We start from the raw sequence: 24,190 nt of genomic DNA, 5'->3' as shown, positions 1-24,190 counted from the left end.
GTAATATGCTTTTCCTTCTTTTACATCTTGTATAGTTATCCTTCATGACTTTGCATTGTTCTATATCTCCTAACTAGTGTAATCATTAATTGTAAATTGTATTTTTGCACTGGAACTTTTCTCCCTAGCTCTGTGCCGAAAAGGATCTTTTTAGGCCCAGTCGGACTAACCTAGTAAACAAATGGAAATAAATACAATACTATATGATGTTATTTTTTTAATTCCCATCTTTTAGTTACAACTTTTTAATCATGACTCAAAACCTTCTAAGAACATGCTTTAAAATACAGAGATATGTGTGTATAATCAACCAACCAACCCTGCATGACACATAAAAATATCACTGAACTTTTATTAATAAAATTAGTAAAATATGGTGATTTGTACCTTCTACATGCTACACTTCACTTGAACAGTGACAATGTACATCATAAAATAGTATGCCTGTACTTCAGCCCTATTCTGGTTTTGGATTTAACTTTATCCCTTTTCAGCAGTCTCAATGGCTCAATAGGCAGCACACTCCCCTTAGGTGATGGAAGACTAGAAGGCTGGGGGTTTTATTCCCACTCCAGTTGACTGGATTGCTGACACTACAGTACAGCATTAGGGGTGGCATGCTACACTTCTAAATGTAAAGTCTTTCGGCTTTTCCAGGTCAGGGGTCGCCACAGCGGCACTCCCGTCCGCTAATGATTGGCAGTGGATTTTTACGGTGCCAAGTTGCCAGCCCGACGCCCAACCTTCAAAGAAGGCATGGCCATTCACGCACGCACCTACCTGCATGTCTTTAATGTCACTCGACCAAGGGGAGGACATGCAGACTCCACACAGAAGGCGCTCCAGCTGAAAATTGAACGGGAGAACCTCTTGCTGTGAGGCAACAACACTAGCCACTGCACCACCGCGGCCCAGGCTACACTTCTTAGAAGCTACACTTCTAAATGTACCGTCCTTCAAATAAGACATTAAACAGAGATCCCATCTGTTCGATTTGGTGACAGCTCAAGGGGATGCAATGATCCCACGGTACCTACCAGAAAAAGCAGAGAAAGCTCCCTTTGGCCAAATGTCCCCTAGTAGTGCAAATACCACCTTGGATCTCCTCTGAAAAGAGGCCACTAGCCTAGTGGGACTAACCTGGTCAACAAAGGATAAATAAATACAAATAAATAAGAAACCATACTATCTTCTACCTGCACCCATGCCATTAAATGAAGCATAAGCATCTCTGTATCCATGCAGGTTACTTATAACCTCATTTACTGTTAAAGAATCAAAACAAAAGCACATCTGGCAAAGAAAACACAGCAAAGCAGACTAGCGATATTTACTAAACCAGTACGGCCTACGATCTTATTACCAAGTCTACTGACCTTTGACCGGACAGCTTCCTTTCGACGAATATCAGTCTCATCTAAATAACAAATAGAAGAAACATTACTTGCAGAACAAAAGTGGCACCATTACACTTAATTATACATGAAAGGCGAAAGCAACACAGGAGAATATGCACTAGTCTACCAAGGGAAAAGAAAAATGCATTTGACTTCTTGGGAAAAAAAAAGTTCAGCTTCTCTTTCTGAAGATTCCAGGTGATAGCATAAGCCAAGATCTGATCAATATATCTTGCTCTGCAAAAGATGGACTCATTCCTTTTCTGACATCTGTCTGATTATGCACATATTTAAACAATACTGCCATATAACAGACAGTTACTTTGGGACACAAGTTCCAAAAAGGTAAATGGACAACTCAGTCACATCCAATACCATTTGAAATCAGTCACACAAGATGGAACAATGACATTCCTAAAGCACAACCTAGAATAAAGGAATTAGAAGTACAGAAGTAACAAACAAATTTGAGAAGAACACGGGAGTGTTACATACAGTCATTGAGTAACAGTTTCTCAGAACGAAACAACACAACACACACACACACACACACACACACACACACAGTTCATAAGACCTTCACCCCAAGACTTCACTACATTTGGCCCGTCCCCACTGGACAACCTAGTCATCAAAAGATATATAAACAAACAGCTTTTCTTTTTAACTTCCTTAAAAACAAAATAAAATGAAACCTTCTAAAATATAGTATTGGAAAATATTTGCAATTGATTTTTAGCTATTAAGGAATGTTGTAGAATATATAGTTTTGTCTGGATCTCACTCTTTTGCAGTGCTCCCCCTTCCTGTTAACACATTTTTTTCTATATAATTTCATAAATTCAGTACTCCAGACTTTCTGGACTGCCCCCACACATACTTCTTTCAAAGCTATGATTTTTTTTCTCTGTTTTGTTATCCCTTACATGCTGGAAAAAATGAAGCCAATGACTTCAGTCTTCTTGTAGAAGAATCAGAAATGTGTAGGAATAACAAAAGGTTAAGCAGTCTAGATTTTAAAGCAGAAACATCAAGATACAGCATACTACACAAACAGACTTCACTAACTTCTTATTACTAGGAAAGCCATTTTAATTCACAATCAAGGTTATTGTTTTTCCTATTTTCTGGTGAAAACACCAAGAAAAATCTCAGATTCTGGACAGTCAGAGTACTAGATAAACATCAGATTTTATGAAATGTGGCAATTTAAACCAGAAAAATTATTCACCATATCTAGTGCAAACTTGTCACATTTATGACATTTAAAAATATAATTTTACTTTACATTGTAGTCTTTACTTACTATCTGCTTTAATCTTGCGTGTGTGTGTGAGTATATATATATATATATATATACACACATATATATATATATATATATATACATATATACGCATATATACATATATATATATATATATATATATATATATATATATATATATACACACACACACAATATATATATATATATATATATATATACATACACACACACACACACACACATACACACACGCACTAAAATTATAATATAATCATGGTAGCTAGAAAAAATATCTGGAGTAATTCCCAGAATTTCATCTCACAAAAATGTCCTGTTCAAAATCCAACGTGCAGTAGTTTATGGAACTACAGAAGAATGATTAGTGTGGACTTTTATTCAGGCAAGCCCTACTTGGCGGAGGGATTTAAGATTTTAAATAAAGAGGCAACTAGAATGCTGTGTATCTTTGTCTATACACATTTTATTGATGATGTTATGCTGAGATAATGCAAGTAAAACTCTTAGCTGACCACATGACTTGCAGGGATTTTTGTTGCTACTGTACAGCAGAGGAATAACATACATTTATGACTAAGGTTTGCTTGACTAATGGCCACACACTGAATGGCAGAATATAAAGCTGTAGGCTAAGTGAAGCAAGTATACTACATACATAAACACACACGCACACACAAATCCATTTTACTCATTACTTACACAGGAATATCACACTAGACCATGTCCCTCACTAATCTTCTAGGAAAGAGAGGGCTGATGATTGTGGCACTCAAATACTATTATTTATTTATTTAACATTTGTTGACTGGGAAAGTCCGACTAGGACAAGAGCCTATTTTCAGTGGAGGCCCAGGGAGAAACGCTCCATACACGTCTTTGGAATGTGGGAGGAAACCCTAATGCAGGGAGGACATGCAGACTCTGCACAGAAGGCACACCAGCTGAGAATCAAACCAGAGAACCCCCTGCTGTAAGGCAACAACGTTAACGGCTGCACCACTGCTCTACTCAAATATATACATTATATTAATGTATGTATATGTATATAATCTACAATTATACAAAGGTGCTTGTAAATCAGAACACAGAAAATGAAAAATTAGATTATTTTCAAGAAGTAGTAATTGATAAGGCTAGAATTCATAGACAGCACATTGCACTGCCCAAAACAGAGCAGAAAGTGGGGATGCGCAGTAAGGTGGTGATTCAGAGATACAACAAAGTGTGGTATGAAGAGTATGCAAATGACTGTTTAAGAGATGTAGAGGAGGAACAGTAAATGTACAAATGATGCAAAAAACTTGGCAGAGCAATTCTGAAGCCATAAAGCAGGTGTGCTGCACTACAACATGCACATGTTTTTAAGACCAGGAACTGCCAGTACATAGGACCTAGCAAGGCTTGTAGTGGCAGCAATTACAACACAACAAAGTGTTTTAGTGGTCACACTTGAAGCCATTGCCTGTGAAGTTGCATTCTGCAGTTACTAGCATTAACACAAATGGTACTGTCAGAACCTCACTTACACAATTTAACTGACCAGTAGGCTGCAAACCACTTCTGTGTGGATTTGGATACCATATGTGAACTTGTCAAATTTTCTCTCTCTCGCTGTCATGTGCAGAATCAGGAAGGATGTATGGGCAGCCCATCCCACTGGACACTAAGGTATGAACAGAGAACTTTCAGCAATCTACATGAGACATGCTAGAATTTTTACAGACCTCAATCTTGTGTACACTACACCAGTTCTATAACATTATGCTGTGGTATGAAGAGGAGTACACGTGGTTCCCAAAGACTACAAATGACAGAACCACCACTAGAAGGGTGCTTTACAACACTTCCCATTACTGTGAGGTGTTTGGAGACGATGTTTGTACACATACTGTGATGAAGGCCCCACTTCTTCCACAAGGTATCAGATGCATTAACAGGAAAGAATGCTTCTGCTGCTTGGATGCATTCAGAGGGGCAATAAAGTATTCACCTGAGATTTGCACCCAAACACCTGTTATGTGCTCCACTTTACATAATGGAGATAATGATCAAGCTGTTGATTTCAGAGGCACAGGGTACCAGGTTTGATTATTACCTTTAGGGGAAACTGACTATGCTAAAAATGGCCACCAAGGATGCTAGCTTAATACTTACCTTTGTACCCAAGAACATGTGTGTGGAAAAAGCCACACAGCAGCAGCAGAACATTGCAGTATGACCCACTATACCTGCTGGAGCAACAGGCAAGAGTGCCAAATAGGCAAGATGCAAGGAAGCCAATTCATTAAGGAAGAGGCACCAGCAGGACCCCAAGCAAGACAAAGGCAGCACTGGAAAAAATAGCAACAGGACCACAACTATGGGCCATTATACATTAAACATAAAATATAAAGGATGCATGTGTTATCAAACCAAGGCTGTGTAATACAGTACATGGACTGGCCGCACTGTTTCACACATTACCTTATCCACATAGGTTAGGGGATGGGAAGGGCACAGTTATCATTTATACACATGGGGGGGGGAGCATAGTGACAGGTTACAGCAATGGTACCATAAGGGCCAAACACATGGTAAGCGAAACTGGAAGTGGTAGCCATGCACTCTGTTACCAAGTTGTGGGGAATAAAGGGATTACATCTTCCAGAGGTGGGGTGGAGCTGTCTTGTCAGAAATATTGGTAAGTGTACTGTGGTGACCAGTGATTTCAGGGTTTGATGTGGTCCATGGCAGGGATGGCAGTGAAGTATGGCAGTTGGCAACCTGATGGGGTTTTCTGTGTTGGGAGACTTCAGACATGCTACGTTCATGACTCTGATGATGATGACCAAAAGTAGGTGTGGTGTCTCTTATCTGCAAAGGGGGGATACTATGTAGAACAATGGCAGTAACTGCAGGGTTGGGGTATGAAGCTTCAGAAGCATCAGTAGCCATACAGGTGAGACAAGCTAAAGCCAAATGCAATGGCTTCTGCTGCCAGAGTTGTAGTGATACTGTCAAGCTGGGTATGCCTGTTCTGTGACTGTCCACCTCACATTTAGACATTTCCACAGCCATGGACAGAAGGCAGATCAAAGGACAGTTACCACCTGTCCCATGGCTGCACCAATGGATGATGGATGCAATGTTACCCACCAGTGACCTGAGCAGCATTATCGGTTTCCTGTCCCTAGAATCCATATCACTACGCAGATACTGGATGGCATCATGCAGGCCTTACGGGTGCTGCACATTGTCCTGCAGGCTACACATCCTACTTACAATTTCCAAAATGCTGGGGTAGGAGCTGTCAGTGACTGAGTCACTGACCTTCATATCTGCTGATTAGTGTGAAGTGTTGCACCCAGGTCATGGCAGACCTGAAGCCATAGCAGCACCTCAGGCCACCACACTGATGTTGTCTGGTGTGAGAACGTCTGTATAGCCTTGGTGGAACTCACCGTTACAGGAAATTCACCCAAAACTAATGAGGCTGGAGTTCCAGGCTGTCCTTGCCTAGGCTCCTCATATGTGGGGCATGTATACAAATTCAATGTTATTTCTTCTCATGGTGCCCTATGCCATTACAGTATGCCAGGTGTGTGTCACCATCAAGTTTATGTGACCTGCTGACATCAGACATGTGCTGTCTCTTTGTACTGAAGCCTCCACTAGTATAACCTATGAATGGACAATAATTAGAGACCTGGCTCAGCACTGAAAAAAATGGCAAATGCCATCCGTCCATGGCAGGTATATTGACAGATAAAGAGAGTCTTTGTATACCATATGGATACCCAAGTACATTGTGCAGAGAGCTGCAAATGCAGACATGAAGTACCTGGAAGACGGATATGATGAAAACTCATGCTGAATAACCCCTACTTCACATGCAGTGTACTACAAAAGAGAATTATGTAAAAGCTAAAATTAACCTGATGCATCCCCTGCAGACAATCCTGCAGTCACCACCATCCCAACTCTCATATCCAGGTAACCATCAGGTGTTCAGTCTACACCTGCTTTGTGAGCGTGTGTGATTAACATCTCCTTGGCAATGTCTTATGTCTTTCTGTAGGCATGCAATATCATACTGGTTGCTATATGCTGATCCTGATCTTAAATGCCTATAATGTCTACCCACATTACTGATGTGTTGTACACTCCCTGCCACAGCTGTGCCTGAAAAAGCTTTTCCACATTACCTGTGGCTACGATGTGAATGCCATTTGTGTGTGGGAGGGCCTGTAGTGACACCTCAGTCTCAAGTGTTAAACTTTTTCAGTCATTGAATCTCATGCCCCCACCAGGGGCAGCAATATCCTAGACCTGGTCATTACCAACGTGGGCAACCAGTGTTCCACACCAGAGGTCAATTCCTCATTGGTCAGATCTGACCACAAGCAAATCACCCTAGACATCCACATCCCAGCCCCACCCCCACCCCCCCCATTAGGGTAACCACCGTAAAAAATTTCTCCAAAGCCAACTTCATGGTTCTTAAGACAGAAGTGGCAAACTTCACGACACCCATGCTGATGGACAATAGATATACGATTGCTGAATCCTATACAATTGCACTTTATAAGCACTTACACATGTGCATGGATCGTGCAATCCCTAACAGAACCAATATGCTATCCTCCAAAAAAAGGAAGCCAAGCTGGTGGTCCCCTGCTATAAACAAACTCTACAACAGAAGAAAGAAACTGTTGCAAAAAAGAGTAAAATCCCATGACTGGAGGAACTCCATGGTCAGCCTCAGTAAGAAGCTGAGATCCCTCATAAAATCCTCCAAAGCTAGTTACGGAAACAAAATCGCCACTGATTCTAAAGACAACCACAAAGCATTCTATAGCTATGTCAAGAATCTCAATGGCAACACTCAGATCTGCTCCGAGTTACAGCACAATGGCACTAAATATACAGAACCAACTGATATTGCCAACATCCTGGCAGATAGGTTCAGTGCTAACTTTACCACACTCATCTCCTAAAGGGCCCATCTCTATACCGGAAGAATGCAAAGTACCTGTAATCATGGCTGCACAGGTAAAAAACACACTCTCCAAAGCCAAGAACACAGCATCCGTGGGACCTGACAACATCCCAGGCTGTGTTCTACATGAACTACAGAACAAACTGGCACCCCACCTAAGTACCATGTTCAATCATAGCCTCACCTCAGGCTTTGTGCCCACTGAATGGCGCACAGCAAGTTATCCCACTCCACAAAGGGGAGCCACTACAGACCCCGGGAACTACCGCCCCATTAGCCGATGAGCCTGGTCTGCAAGGCTATGGATCGTATCATCATGGAACTTATAAACAATGACATTGGTAATCTCCCAACTCTGGATCCTACCCAGTTTGGGTTTGTAAAAGGCAGATCATGTCTCCTAAACCTGACAGACTTCTTTGAAGCGGTCACCAAAGCTGTAGATGAGGGTAAGGTGGTACACACAGCCTATCTAGATCTCGCCAAGGCTTTCGACACAATACCCCACTCTGGAATTATAGACAAACTCACTAAACTAGGTATAAATCCCTATGTCACAAGATGGGTTGCCAACTGCTTCATTGACCGAACCCACACTGTGAAAGTAACAGACTTTAAATCCAACTTCAGACCAGTGACAAGTGGATTACCACAGGGTTCAGTCCTAGGTCCTCTCCTGTTTGGTATGTACTTCTCTGAAGTACAGGCTAACACAGAAGGTCTTTGGCTAACAAAGTTTGCAGATGACTGAAAACTAGTTGCCATAATCAAATCTCCTAACGATGTGGACATCCTACAAAAGGGCCTAACTGAGACACATGCCTGGTGTCAAAGCCATGGCCTCAAGCTCAATGCCAAAAAGTGCATTGTCATCCCTTTTGGTAAAAACTCTGTACCCATGAACTGCCACATAGGCGGTAGTCTACGTAACACTGAAAGTGTGATAAGAGACTTTGGGACATGGTGGACAGTAGTCTCTCCTTTGATAATCACATCGCCACAGTAGTCAGGAAATCCTTCTACATGGCACACCTCATCACAAAAGGTTTCTCATCCAGGAAAAAAGAGGTCATTGTTCCCCTCTACTCATCACTCATTAGACCCATTATAGAGTACAACGCCCCTTTTGGTATGTACCACACAAGACATCTACAACAACTGGAAAGGCCACATAAATACCTCACAAAGAGGATTACTGGCCTCAAACAGATGCCCTACGCAGACCATCTAAAAAAACTCCAGCTTTACTCTGTCACATATCGCCTACTCAGAGGCGATCTCTGTCTAACATACAAAGCTATGTCAAACCCAGAGCTGTTGGACATGCTCCACGTAAAGAAATCCCAATCCCTCTGAGCTACACGCTCTAGGGACCTAAACCTTGTCACCACAATAAACAGAACATGCTGGAGGGATAGATTCCTATCTCAGAGACTTCCCATACTGTGGAACAAACTACTTATCTATATCAAACAAAGCTCCTCATTAGCACTCTTCAAGAAAAATCTTGATGATTGGATGGGAGATAGGAAATTCACCCCGGGGATCACTTCTGTGGCTCTGCTTGACATGGGCACAGGAAAATAATTTTCTTGGGTGGCAAAAGCCAGGGTACCGTTTGGCTAGGCTTATATAGGTCCTAGGGCCAATAGCCTAGTACCTACCTATGAACCTATGGCAAGTGTGTGGATGCTCCATAAGACTGCATGCTGCCCCCAGCGCCATACAGTATGCATTTACCTGTTCCCTGTTATACTGACACTGCCTCCATCATTTGTATTCAAACTGCAAAACTGGGCATATTATCATGACACCCCTTCCTGCATGAGCATACTAAAACCTTTTAATACACCATGCATACCATCCCACAACGCAATATGCAAACCCTCTATACAGTAGCCATTGTATCCTGTGTAACATACTATCCTAATTTCACATTTCCTCCCAGCCACAGCTGGACAGGAGAGGATAGTGTCATCACACGCAACCACATACATCAGCTCCTCTACATCTCCCTTCCTGCCATTCAACATAGGTGTTCAATACAATGCAGGGTTCATAGGTGTGTACTAGGCTAATGGCCCTGGGGGCTTTACAAGCCTAGCCATAGGATTACAACCTTAGTTTCCAGTGCCTCTGTCGAGCAGAACCAATGGAGTGATCCCTGGGGTGAATTTTCTATTTATCATCCACTCATCAAGATTTCTCTTGAAGAGGGTCAGCGAGGTGCTCTGCTTGACATGTATGGGAAGTCTATTCCATAGCATGGGCAGTCTCTGGATTATGAACCTGTCCCTCCGGTATGTTCTGCTGATTGTGGTAATGAGGTTGAGGTCTCTGGAGCGTGTGGTGCGGAGGGATTGGGATTTCTTTAGATGTAGCATTTCTACCAGAGACAGGTCAGACATGGCTTTGTAAGTCAAGCAGAGATCGCCTCTAGGTAGGCGATATGAGACAGAGAATAGTTGGAGTTTTTTGAGTCTGTCCATATAGGACAAGTGTTTAAGGCCTAGGATCCTCTTTGTGAGGTACTTTTGCGGCCACATGCACAAGGCTACCGTTTTGCTCCTTGAGGGGACCTAGCCGAGTAACCATGACCGTCATCTGGGAACAGCACGGCTCCTCCACTGTGTCTGACAATGAGCAAGATTTCCCCTTTCTCCCAAAGGACTTTGAGGATCACCAATATGATGGCCCCATTCTATAAACTGAATACCTGACATGGCCTTGTTAGAATGGTGAATAATGCCACTGGCATTATCCATTCTGTGAGCACTGCAGGGATCACTACAGTAATCTGCCATGAAGTCACCTCAATCTACTTAACCAGTGGAAAGCAGAGACCAGGGACAGACAGACAATTTTTTTCTGTAAGCATATTTTCTCATTTTCCTTTCACAGGTCTATCAATGTAGTAAGCTAATCATATTTTGCCTTACAGATGCTGAGAGAACATCAAAGGATGACAAATAGGAGGCAAGAATGACTCTCTTGGCTGTGAAGCATATATGCCACATACACTATTCCACTGTACAAGTTTAATGGCATGTTTTATCTGTATACTAATGTTTTTCTCTTCCTTCTGTAAGTCCATTTGTGGCAGTGGCAGAGGAAAGGTGGCAGACATCTCGGCCAGAATTTGTTCACATTTGTGGCGATAAGTAACCAGAGGTCACGTGGCCTGCCTCTCATTATAATGAAGGTCACTCAGGAGAACACAACCAATAGGGTTCACTGGTAGCTGCCATGGCCACAACTCAGGAGAACAGCAGAGACTGCTCTTCAGACAGTGACCCAATGAGATCCCTTGGGGTCACCTAACAGCAGTTGCATAAACCTGGTGATGTCTATGGGGCTTTGATTGCTGGATGCCCACCTCATAAACATGGAGCACTTTCTGGCATGGCTGAATCACATGATTTGCCAGTCCTAACCATCGGGCCAACAAAGCACAGCCTGCACATGATATCCGCTATGGAGGTAATAGATATATCTGTGGGATGGCCTCTGGGCCTGTTTGGCACTGGCATTTATACTATGGACTCTGTCCTATATTCCTACCATGAGTCCTCTCTCCTGCCTTGTATGTCACTCCCTGTATCTTGTCTGTCGTCCAGTCCTTTCCATCACCAACTGTCCAGCCTCTGTCAGTCAGGGTCCATTCACTGTTTTCATCCTCTGTCCATATGCATTTCATGTTTATTTATCTGACCCTGTAACTTTCTTTTCTTCCTATATTCCTCCCATAACATTCCTCACTACCTTCCTCTGTTACCTTTCCCCTTCTTAGGTGAACAAGAGCCTTTCCCACAAAAAAAAAAAAAAAAAAAAAAAAAAACACATCCTGACTAGTCATTTCATATGATTATCTATATGTGCATTACTTGCTTAGTATTCCCTTTTTCTAACTTCCCTATCTCTCATTTTCCTACTCATATATGGTCTAAGTAAGCACATTGCTGTGCTGGCCCTCTTTGGCCTGTATTCCACTGTTCATGTGGAAGACATGAGGCACTTTATTGCACACACATACCTTCTAGCACACTTGGGCACACTTGCTTGCCTCTCCTTTGATGCTGATCACTCTAATTATGCATAATTTGCTACCACAACTCATTCACTGATCCTACTTAATGCCAGTTGTCTCTGTAATATGGCTTTGCTCATTTAGCATGTACTCATTTTCTTTAAGTACGAGCATTACACAAGCTCTGAATCATATCTAATCAAATACGGAACTGAATAATATTATGGAGATAATAAACTCAGTGAAAATACAAATATAGCATTGTTCACCATTTTTATCATCTCTACTGCCTTTCCGGTCCAGTGCCCCACTGAGGGAATACTCCCATCTTTAAAATGTGAAATTAGCTTTCACATAACACACACAAGCTGCATTGTAAAATATAATATTCAGCTTTACTTTAAACATTTAAGAACTTTGCATCTCAGCAGTTTCTCACATTTTCTCAGTGAACCATTATAAGCCCTTTCTTCCAGTCAACATAAAGATCAAAACCTTTTAAGACTGACTTGGTATTGTTGTTCGGTTTCTCTACATCTATATCAATCACTTAACATATAACAAGTCAATACTGGCTGCCAAGGCTAACATTGCCACATCTCTCTCATTACATAAGCTCTGATCTCCACGACCCCACCAGTCCCCCCCTCCTTCTCTCTGACTTGAGAGGCAAATGTCTCCCTTTATGAATGGTGACTTACAGTGGCTATTTCCTCTCAAGCATCCATCTCCACAAATGATCTCTCTATTTCCATGGCCCTTCCTTTTATATTCAGGTGGTATGGCCTTCTCCATTTTTGTGCAAGTATGAATCCTTCTCTCCTCAATCAATTATCAACTGGGTTCATTCAGTTTTTCCTGCAATACAGTTTTCATTCAAACTGGATCAGCCACTGTACTACAGCTGTACAGTTCCCACTGTGGCTGCTAAAGGGGTACTATACCACATGAACCTTACCCCTGCTCAGACTTGGGGAATGTGCATGAGGGGTCAGCCATACCTATCCTGGCTGGCCCACAAAAATGATACACTGCTTGGTAACATGTCTAGGACTGAAGCACACGTAACATCGTTTTATGGACATTTCACACTGAGCCACTAGCTTGTTTATTGCTTTAATTAAAAATTAAATACAGTGACCTTGATTGTATGTAAGCAGAGCATAATAAACCCTGGACCACTTGCTCAATGAGGTTAATTTTGGATGTTGTATAACTTTTCAACAGACTTTGTTGCTGACACTGAACTGCCTTGCATAAATGGTGGGTATGTTAAGTTTGGACTCCATTACTGGATTAAGCTCAATGTGAACTATATTGGAGACATCTTGTTCACTCCAAGTTGTACTTAAGAGATATGCTTCTACAGCTTTGTTCTGCAGCTGTTTATTTGTAGCAGTAGGTATGCTAGTCTAGTCTTCAGCACAACTCTGTTTGGTGATTTCCAAGGCCTTCTGATCCAGAGTATCTTTGTTGTTCTCTATACGTGCCATACCTTCCTTCCATCCAAGAAAAATTTTCCTGACAGGTTTGTTGCAGCAGAATGACTTTCTTTCACCAGCTCAGCAGAAACACTCAAGTTTGACAGTTGTTTTAAATTTCTGTTCGTTTCCTCCAAGAACTTCTTTTTCACTTTATTTATAGCATCCAGACATTTACACTCATCAACTGGGTTCATTCAGTTTTTCCTGCAATACAGTTATCATTCAATTAGTGTTTTTGCTCCGGGTTCTGATTGTGTTAATTAAGGGCACTTAAGTCACTCTTATTGCCTCTCTATTTCTTTGCATATAGCCATTCTGAGTTCCTCACTGATCAGTGTTAAATGTTTACGTTCTTTTATACCTCAGGTTTCTAGTGTTGTATAATCTGCACCACTTCGCTATCGTGAGCGCAAGTCTGAGTACAGTTCTTGACTCTGCAAATAAACAATTTGTAGGCCTTATACTTCAGTAAAAAAAGTCCCTTCCATGAATGCTAAGTCTTTTGGAATTTGTCTCAATGTCAGTTTGGGTCCTGAGACTGACTTGTTTATCTTTAAAGTTCCAATATCAGTTCACCTTGCTCTTTTTCTGTTTTTTGGATCGTGATGACACTTGACTTTCGTATTTCATTTTTCCCACATGTACATAAAGTAGACAGAGTCTTTGGACAAGCTGTTTGTTTTGCTTTGTCATGTCTTTTGCCCTGTGTTATTTTATTTTTAACAGAAGACATCTGTTCAATCATTATTAGTTCTCTCTGTTTAAAGATAGTGATCCCTACATGTCTTAGTACTTCTACAGTTAATGCATTTTTTTGTGCACATTAACACAATGCTGAAAGAAAGCCTTATTCATTTTCACTTGCTCTTGGTTAGTCTTTTGTTCCACAATATCTTGTAACAAACATCACTGCCTCTGTCAAAAAATCTAGTGTCTTATTCATACTCAGACAATAATCTGCTGTTCATCATCATCTGTTCCAGGTCTCTCAGATTTAAAGCTAGAGCCAATATTTTCAACTGTTTCTCTTTGCAGAATGGCAACACTGGACCATAAAATATCCAACTGCTCCCAACTATTCTGAAGTAAAGCATTCTCATTCTGCTGTACCACAGCCTTACCTGTGATCAGACCTTTTTGTTCAATAGCACTTTCTTTTGTTAACCCACTGCTGTATCTCAACACAGTTTAAAATTTGTTCACTTTCAATGACAGTAGCACTGGTATTGTTCTACTTACTACCTCTTTTGCCACTCATTTTTCCGATGCTGGTAACTCAATCAGTTTCACTAGATTTGCATTTGATTTTCTTTATACAGCAGCAAACCCTCTTAACTCCAAGGGAATTTTTTTAATAGAATCAGTACCCTTTCCTTGTTTTACATATCAATGAACTCTCTTTTCCCTGACAGAGGTTTTTCTTTTAAGAATCACCACCTTACACTAACTTTAGTTTCACAAAATGCTACCAGTATTTTGATAAAGCATCTTTGTCATACATAGATTTTTGTTGTAAGACTTTAGTACATCACTTACAAAGAATTTTATTTGCACCCTATTTTATTGCTGTAACAAGCTTGCATGGACACAAGGCAAATATTCTTGCAGTAATACCAGTTCTTTAATATTAATAATTCACTAGTTAAAATGACTTGCTTTTTACTTAAGTGTCTCATACACTATGCAACAGATTTCTTACTACAGTTTACAAAGTACCCAGTGCACTTTAAGGCTGTATAATGTTCTACACTTGACGATAAAGAAAACCTAATAAAATTTAGTGATATATACACTTTACTATAGACAGTACCTAATACAGTTAAGTGCTACATACAATTTGCCTCTGACATCACTTAGTACGAGTTAGAATCCAATTTAGAAGCTTAAGATTTCACTCAACACACTAAAAAGCTATCACCTTTACACTCAGCACCCAGCAATTACATTCTCTTTTCCACTGCAAACGTTCCACTCACTTGGGTTCCTTCTTTCCTACAACCAATGTTTCTTTTACTGGAAAAGGCTCTCTCCCATGCTTGGGTTGCTTTTCCCAGTGCACATTTCATTTACGTGTGACATAACATCCTCAGCACAGTATCATTCCTAGGCACAAAGCAAGCAGCACTACACAGAAATATTACCAGGTTTACATCTGTGCATCTTTACTTTCTTCTTTTTGTAAGGATGCCACTTTTCCATATTTTACATTTACTAGCAAGGCTTTTTTATATCTATGGAACTAGCACAACTTTTCTTAAGTTACTGGTAATTTAACACTGCAATGATTCCCATGAATTTAAAATGCAGCAAGTCACTTCATGCAGGTTGAACATTTAACAGAATTGTTTCATACTCACTACATCCTTCAGTAATTTCTTTCACCAATTTTCTCAAGCACATGCTTCATATTTTAAGAACATCTGTCAGGGTATATTTCATTCAACAGCTTAGTACAGTCACTATGCACATCTTTAGTAAGAAACATTCCAGCAATTTACTATGTACTTCTTTTGGTAAGCAGGTATCCAGCAATTTGGTAGGTATTTCTTTAGTAAGTAACCTTTCAGTAATTTCACATAACTTTTGTTAAAACATTCAGTGGTACGTATCTTTTTGCCATCATTTTTATACTATACATTTTTTAAGTGGATTAAGAATTTTTGTTTTTTTATACCTTTTACCCCTGCTGCCCATCAAAACCTCTCTCAGTATATGACCTCATTCATTCCCTACTGGGTGAAAACTGACTGACAGGGGTCATCTTCCAGACAAACATCAGGGGTAGTTTGATTTTTTTTTCTGCTTTCTCCAAGTCCTAACAGTTTACACATCACAAGGAAGGAGACCTGCAAAAGACTGACCATTGAGGATATCTCCTCATTTATGCAAGGGGAATTTGTTCAAACAGCATTGCCTCTCTCTTCACAGCATGAGTGGTGGTCGCTCTGGTCTCTGCTAGGGAGACTACATTACCCTGTGTGATTCTGAGTGCATACAAACCCTTGGAGAGGTGAGTGGGTCATGCCATTTTATACCCTCCCTACATTTTCTCTTACTGCTGCTACTAATCAAATCACCAGTCACCTTAGATGGCAATTAATGCTCAATCCTCTATGCTATGTAGCCAGGTGGTTTAACAATTTTTTTAACCTACTTTACTCTCAGATTGCAGCTTCTACTTCTCTGGCTCCCTGCCTTGTTTGTGGCACAAGAAAAGCCTTACACTCTGCTTAAGAACTTAGAATGCATTCATCAGTATTTGGTTATTAGGGTTGCTTCGCTTCCCCATTTCAATATACATGCATTTCTGACAGTACTTTCTGTTTGAATCATGTTGGCCATTAGAAATTCAAATCAAACTTTACTAAAATTCTGTACCAGATGTGATACTTTTCAGGATTATCTCAGTAAGAAAGCACACTTACTTTTCTTAGTAATTTATTTATAATGTCTCTAGCCTTTCTGGCCCATTTCCCTTAAGGGAAAACTACCATCTTTAACTCTCATCAGATAACACACTGAGGTTGCATTTTAAAGAAAAACATATTCAACATTACTTTAAGCATTTAAGAATAATGCCTTTCAGCAGATTCTCACACACATTCTCAATGAACAATTTTAAGCACCTTCTTCCATACAATACAACGTTTAAAACAGTTTAATACTGACTGGAATTGTAGTTCGGTCTTTCTATGCCTGTCACTTGGCATATGACTGACTACTAAGTGCCAAGGCTTTCTATCTCATTCCCTCTCTCTCTCTCTCTCTCTCTCTTTCTCTGTTACTCAGGCCATGGTCTCCACAGCCCTGCCAGTCTGTTTCTCACTTGACAGGCAGGCATCTCTCTATAAGAACTGTAGCTGACAGTGGCTCTTTACTCTCCAACAGCCATCTCCACAGAGGTTCTCTGTCTCAGTTGCTACAGCCCTTACATTTACATATGTGAACATGGCCTTCCCCATGCTAAGCAAGTATAGATTCTCCTCCAAGACTGCTCCAGTATTACAGCTCCAGTTTCCACAGCAGTAAGCCGGGGTATTATATTTATATATATATATATATATATATATATATATATATATATATATATGTGTGTGTGTGTGTGAATGTGTATATGTATATATATATATATATATATATATATATATATATATATATATAAACATATATATATATATATATATATATATATATATATATAAACATATATATATATATATATATATATATGAATAAATAAATGTATTACACACACTACATATGTTTGTGTTCTCTACAGCTGAAGGAACTGTCAGCTGTTTCAGCACTCTTTCAGTGAGTGACAATATTGTGAAGTACATAAACTGAAAAAAGAAGTTATGTACCTACCATAAGGTTCCATGTTAGTTGTCCTTCATCTCGCCTTCTTTCTTGCTGGATGAGTTCGGAGCCGATCTTCGGCTCCAACTCGGCCACTTACTATAACTCGAGAGCTCTTTACTGGCTCGAGGCTACCCTTATCCCAGAATGCCCAAAGTCAGCTATACAGATCTTGTTTGAGATAGCTCACACTAGACATAATTATAAAAGATAATCCATTAATCAACCCGGATATACAGTTAATTGCTATGGTTTGCTTGGGAAGCAACTAATAACAAAACAAATTAGCCAGTGAAACCATTTTGAAAATCCTCTCAATCCTCAAGGAAGGGGGAAGGAGGCAGGATTGCAAGAAAGAAGGCGAGATGAAGGACAACTAACATGGAATGTTACGGTAGGTACATAACTTCTTTATGTTAAGTTGTCCAATCTCGTCTTCATTCTTGCTGGATGGGACAGCATCCCTAGCACCTCAATCCTGGGTGGCTCCTTGGAACAGACTATTCAGAACCGTGGAACCAAAGGAAGCCCTGCCCCAGAAGACCACATCTACTTTGTAATGAGAAATGAACGTATGAGGATCTGCCCAAGTAACTGCTGCACAAATTGAATCTATGGGCAATCTAGATTGAAATGCTACCGAAGTAGCTACTGATCTGGTTGAATGACCTTTGAGTTTTGCTGAAAGATCTTTTTGTCACAAATGGTAGGTATGGGCTATGGTGTCTGATAACCATTTTGACAAAGTTACTTTAGAAACTGGAAGGCCTTGTTTGTTTTTAGCAAATGAAAGGAACAACTGATCTGATTTTCTCATCTCTTTAGTTCTATGGAGATAGAAATGCAGTTGTCTATGCACATCCATTTGGTGTAATCTGTATTCTGCCTTGTTGGAATGATTAGGGAAAAAGACAGAAAGTTCAATGGATTGATTAAAATTGTGTTCTGAACAAACTTTAAGTAGAAAAGCTGGGTTGGTTCTCAGAGAAACTCTGTCTTTGTGAAAAACTAGGTATGGAGGGCGAACACATAGTGCATGAAGTTCTGAAACATGTCTGGCAGAAATAATAGCAACTAGGAAGAGAGTTTTCCAAAAGAGAAATTTCAAGGAACATGATGCTGCTGGTTCAAAGGGTGGCAGTATCAGGGAGGCCAGAACCAAATTGAGATCCAAAGGTGGAAGGGGCTCTTTCACTGGGGGTCTAAGTAGAGATGTACTTCTCATGAAGGCCTTACAGAGTTTGTGAGACATAATGCTGGAGTTAGAAACTTCGCCGTGAAAATTTGAGATGGCAGCTAGTTGTACTCTGATGGTAGCAGCCGCTGCACCAGAGTGAAACAGTTCTGCTAAGAAATCCAAAATCTCGTATACAGGAGAGGTAAAAGGATCCAAATTCCTGGTTTCTGCCCAGTAAGACAATCTTTTCCATTTGCTAACATAGACCTTCCTTGTATCTGACTTATGGGAGGAAATAATATCACACACTGCTAGGGAAATATTGGGGAGCCTGGCTAGGACTGGAAGTGGAGTAACCAAGCTGTGAGTTTCAGAGATTGGAGGTCCGGTACAGGGTCCAGAATCCAAGACTGGGCTAGAAGCTGGAAGTGAAGGAACAGAAACCAAACCTGTCGAGGCCAATAGGGGGCAATGATGATCATTTTGCAACCCAACGATTTTGCTTTCTGAATGACTTTTGGAATTAGGTGAAAGGGGGGAAATGCATAAACAAGTCCCTGAGGCCAATCGCGGACTAGAACATCCCTGGGTGTCTGACCTGGAGGAGGAACAAGGGAGAAGTAGCTGCTGCATTTGTTGTTGAAGGGAGAGGCAAACAGATCGCAGCAAGGCTGGCCCCATTTGCGGACAATAAGATCCACAAATTCCTGTTTCAGAGACCACTCGTGAGGAATGAGGATAGCCCTGCTGAGCCTGTCCTCTATTACGTTGGATGTCCCAGGGATATACGTTGCTATCAGAAAATGCTGGGAGGAAATTGCCCATTGCCACAGTCTGAGGGCCTCTCGGCACAAGGGGTAAGACCTGGTTCCACCCTGTTTGTTGATGTACCAAACCACTGACATATTTCCCGTCTGTATTGCAATAGGCCCAGTAGGGAGAGAGTCTTGAAGAGCTTGCAACACTAGGAGCACCGCTCTCATCTCCACGACGTTGATGTGCAAGTGGTACTCGTGAGGTTGCCAAGTGCCTTGGACTGCCTTCCCTAGATAATGCCCCCCACTTCCACCCTATCAGGGAAGCATCCATGGTCACTGTGGCAACCAGATGGGATTCCATGAAAGGTCTGCCCTGAGTAACTAGTGGGGGACCATCCACCAGGAAAGGTGTCTTTTGCAAGATTCCGTAATTAGCATCATGTGAGATATGGGTAATTCCTGGAAGGGCCATTCTGTGAAAAGAAGCCACTGAAGGATTCTCATGTGATAGCGTGCTAAGGGAAGTAGAAGAATGGCTGCTGCTATGGATCCTAGAGCTTGAAAAAAGTACAGTTTTGTACCTACCATAAATGTAGATGTCCGAATTGGATAGCATCTGCAGTCATAACAACTGGGTTGTCCTGTCGCCAGGCAGCCCTTCAGTCGGCAGGCAGCAGTCGGGTCGGTCCGTCCGGGTCCGGCCATACCCGGCGTCATCTCTGTTGGCGATCATTATAAAAAGCCGTGTATAAAAAATCAGCCGGCCGTCATCAGTGTTTCTTGCCCAGTTTCCCTATAGAGATATAAAAATTTTGGATAGATGCCAATGTTTCCAAAAGATGCCAATAAATACAAAAATAAATACAACAAGCATGTACATGTACAAAAATACACACAAAAGAAAATCCCAATAAATAGCCCCCAGGAGGTAAACACCTAGGATTACCACAGGAGGAGAGAGGAGGGGTAATCTCTGCTCCTCTATCCACTTAGGACATCTACATATCAGGTAGGTACATGGTATTAACTGTACCTTCAAAACTGTACTCATGATCCTGCAGTCTATTTAAATTGTCCATAGCCATTAGGGGAGGAGGGAGGAGCATAAAAAATGGAATTATGGTGTGTTTAGGATCCCTTTTGGAGCAGAACAAGCAAAACCCTCTCTGGGGAATATCAATAGAATTAATGCTTGGCAAATGCAATGTACTTGGTCCAAGTATGTCAGCCTCAAATGTCTTTGGTATCCTGTCTTTGGTAGCCACTCCTCGTAAGACTGCTGTTGCCCTTGTAGAATGAGGTCTTATGATCTGTGGTTCTGTTCTTCTGTGGAAGGGAGTAACAGAAGGAGATGCAATAGAATCATTTATTGTCCTGTCCATGAAATGGCTGTCTCCTTGAGCTTCCATTTCCATTCCTTCCTGTTGGTTAGTCTTCAAAGGTTTTTGTTTGTCTGGTCAAGTAGTAGCGTGTTCTCTCCTATCCAAGCAAGGTATGCAGTCCTCTTTCCCTCTGTTTTGTGGTTGATTGTAGGGTAGGCATGTGGGTTGTTTAAGGTTTAAAGACCTCCCTGTACTTGGTAAACATAAATGTGGGATCTAGGCTCATAGGCACTCTGGTGGGGGTCAAGAAGAAGTATTGCACTGAAATTATTAAAGCCTGTTGCACTGGATGGGGGCCTTTTCTGGAAGTAATTGCCAGTAGGAAAGCAGTACAGGATAGGCTGTGTTTTCTGTGCTGTTGGTTGGTTGGTTCAAAGGTGATAGTGGTTCAAAACAAGTAGCAAGTTCATTTTGGCAATGGAGAATGGTGAAGTCCTTGGTGATGCTAGTTTCTGTCTTTTCTTTTTGATTCTTGATTCCTCTGAGGAACTGCCTGAAAAAAGGGATCCAAAGCTGATTCTGCTGAAAAAAGAATCTGCATGGTAATCTGTGGAATGAATGAACATGCCTGAGTAGGGAGTAGTTTGGGATGATATAGAAGGCCCATATCATATCTCTATGTCAGATATCTCTTTTCCTCTTCTTTTCCATTTTGAGCATATAATTCCTTTTTCCCTTTTCCATTTCTTACAAACCTCAGCCTGTCTCTGAAAGATTAATGTCTTGTGAAGTATGTAGTTATTCCTATGTGATGTCTTGTATGTGATGTTCAGCTGCTTTAGTTTGGCTGAAGTTTAGGTGGGATAGCATGTGCTGCTAGCATTGTTCTGATCAGGGGAATTTCACATTGAGGAATTATTATGGTCCACTGCAGACAGTACCCTCAGCAGGGCTTGGAGGATTTGTCTTGGCCAGATTGGAGCCTATTAGTGGCACTTTTTTATCATGGTCCTTGATTTTTAGTATCAAGTTGTGCCAGTCAGGAAAGTGGAAAGCAGCATATGTTTTAGGCCTTTCCAGCTGATGGAGGAGAATAGTTTCTGCTGGTGCTAGTGGGTGCTGATGCCTGTGAAAGAATAGTTGATGTGGGTGTGATGGAGGGTGCAGCGAATATTGTCCGATCCTTTGATGCCATTCGTTCAATAGATATCATGGTCATTGAGAATTTCTTCTCCGGGAGCAGTGGTTTATCCTTGCACATCCGATGTGAGTCTTCATATCTGTATTAGAGTTTTTCTTTCCAGGCACAAATATTCATTGTAACTGAATGTAATAATGAGTGCCAGGGGTCCAGAACAAAGTCTCATTCTGCATAGGGGTAAGAATAGGGATGCCTGTCTGTTTGTGAATGTTCCATCATGTACTTGGTCGCGGTGTTTACTGCATCAAGTGGTTTCCTTTGAGAGTGGAGGTGGATGTTTTGCTTTTGGGTTGCCAGTTTTACTGCCAGCATTGATGTGCAGGTGATATTGGCAGTGTCTTGTCCATCATATGTCCAAAAGATCTTTGTCGATTTTATCCCTAGTGATGGCTCTGGTTGTGAGGCCTGGCGCGTGACTTGTAGAGGGCAGGGGCTGTCGGAACCTATGCCCAAGCCCCTTACTGTTTTTTTTAAGCATCTGATGGTATTGGTTGGACTGTGTTGGGTAGGCTTATTGTCTTGTGTTTTGTTGTTGGGTTGTCACTGTACCACTGTAGTTTTAGTCTCATATGTAGTCAATTAAATGGAGTGGAGAAAGTTGAACGATGCCGTGAAACAGCTGCCTGCAGTGATGCTTCCTGCAGGCTTGTTCCAAAGTTGCGTGCAGTTTCTAAGTTTTTTTCTTTTTCTTTCTGTAGTTAGATATGCCAGTATTCTTACTGTCTTCTGAAGTTATTTCTGCTGATGAATCAAATTGACTGTCAGTCTTCCTTTTGTAACTTGAATAAATTGACCAGTGCTTGAAGTGCTGTAAGCGAAATTTTGTAAATCTGTTGTTTTGATGTTTTGTCTCCTTGTGTTGTCATTGAAGTCAAGTTGTCGGTCTGTTTTGATTCCTGTAGTCTGCAATGAAGGCTTTACTGATGAAGGGTATTTTGTAGAACTCCTGTATACAGTAGATTGGCACTAATGATGCAATGCTGAGTGATAGCTCTGCGATCTTCTGCAGAAATCTGAGGTATTCCTCTCATTGGTGAGAAATGGGGAGGCAGGTGTGCACTCTTGGTTCAATGATTGGAGAATGATGATGCTCCTTGCCAGCACTAGAAGAAGTTGCTGTAGGGTCAGCATTTTGAATTTTAGGAGTTATGATCAATGTATTTTTGGGTGGACAGGTCTAATGGTGAATGATAGGTTTTTTTTTTCATTTTTCTTTGCTCTAGGAGTAAGGAGGAGTAGAACCTTTTCCTGTTGCCTGCTTGCAGCTGTTCCTCATCTGCTCTCATGTTTTCTGTTGTATTATCTCTGTCTCTGAGCCTGAGTCTCTTTGATTTGGAGGTAGCCTTGGCCTTCTTGTTTGTAAATTGGATTGTACCTTGATCTATGTAACCTTGATCTAAAATGTGAAAAATCTGTAACTTCCTGACTGATATTGTTTCGGATTTTTTTGAAATAAAGGTTTAATGCCTTAAGCCTGTTTGATTTTAACCTGGAAGGCTGGTTGAGAGGTTTGCGGTGTAGCTTTAATGTTCTATCCTAGCCTAGGTTGTTATGTTGGATGTGTGCCTCTGTTGTTACCTGCCTCTCTGCCTTCTTTTTCTGCCTCTGGAATCTGGTTTCCAGCCTTTGGGGTCTTGTGGAGTCTGTAAAAAGGTGGAATTGTGGCAGGAGGAATTTTTACCAATTTTTGGCAGTGTTAACCCTGAAATTTTTCATGATTGAACCTGATTTTGCTCTTTCTTCCATTTCACTGATTTTTGCTTTTGTCTGTGTACCAATGGAACTTTTAACATCCATTACCAAATCTACTTGTTTAGGTATAACTCATCCTTATTACAGTTTTTCCTTTAGCTGGCCAAGTTAGATCATTACAGTGCTGGTCAGCCATGCTACAAATGAAGTCTCCTGGGCATCATAGCCACATTTTAAAGTGCATCAATCTAATTTCAAGAGATTAGTCCATAATTTGCAATTCTTAATTTATCATTTCTAATACATTGAGAGCTGTAGAGATTCATCAGTGGTTATACTTTAGCTTAAGCTGTGGGAGAGTAAACAGGAGGTAAACTCTTTACCCTGAGGCAACAAAGTCCTGCTCTAGCCAAGGAACTGCTCTTGAAATAGAAGCCTTTCACCTTCCTAAGGAAATTGCCTAAACCTTTTTAGGAGATCTGGGAAATTTTACTATGGGTCGGGAAA

The 24,190-nt window shown here is 41.0% G+C and overlaps 1 protein-coding gene across 1 annotated transcript in view; it reads right to left on the bottom strand.

The window, feature by feature from the left end:
* Positions 1–24,190, bottom strand: part of LOC122806064 (serine/threonine-protein kinase ULK3-like) — a 571,755-nt gene that overhangs the window by 215,409 nt on the left and 332,156 nt on the right. Inside the window, exon 9 of the mRNA XM_044076303.1 lies at positions 1,377–1,417. Coding sequence (XP_043932238.1) covers positions 1,377–1,417 — 41 coding nt within the window. The remainder of the gene's footprint in view (positions 1–1,376; positions 1,418–24,190) is intronic.

This window comes from Protopterus annectens, chromosome 7.part0 (assembly GCF_019279795.1).
Source record: "Protopterus annectens isolate FY-2018-M chromosome 7.part0, PAN1.0, whole genome shotgun sequence".
Lineage (NCBI taxonomy): Eukaryota > Metazoa > Chordata > Ceratodontiformes > Protopteridae > Protopterus > Protopterus annectens.
Note: the sequence above shows the minus strand (reverse complement) of the source record. Positions and strands in the feature narration are given on the sequence as shown.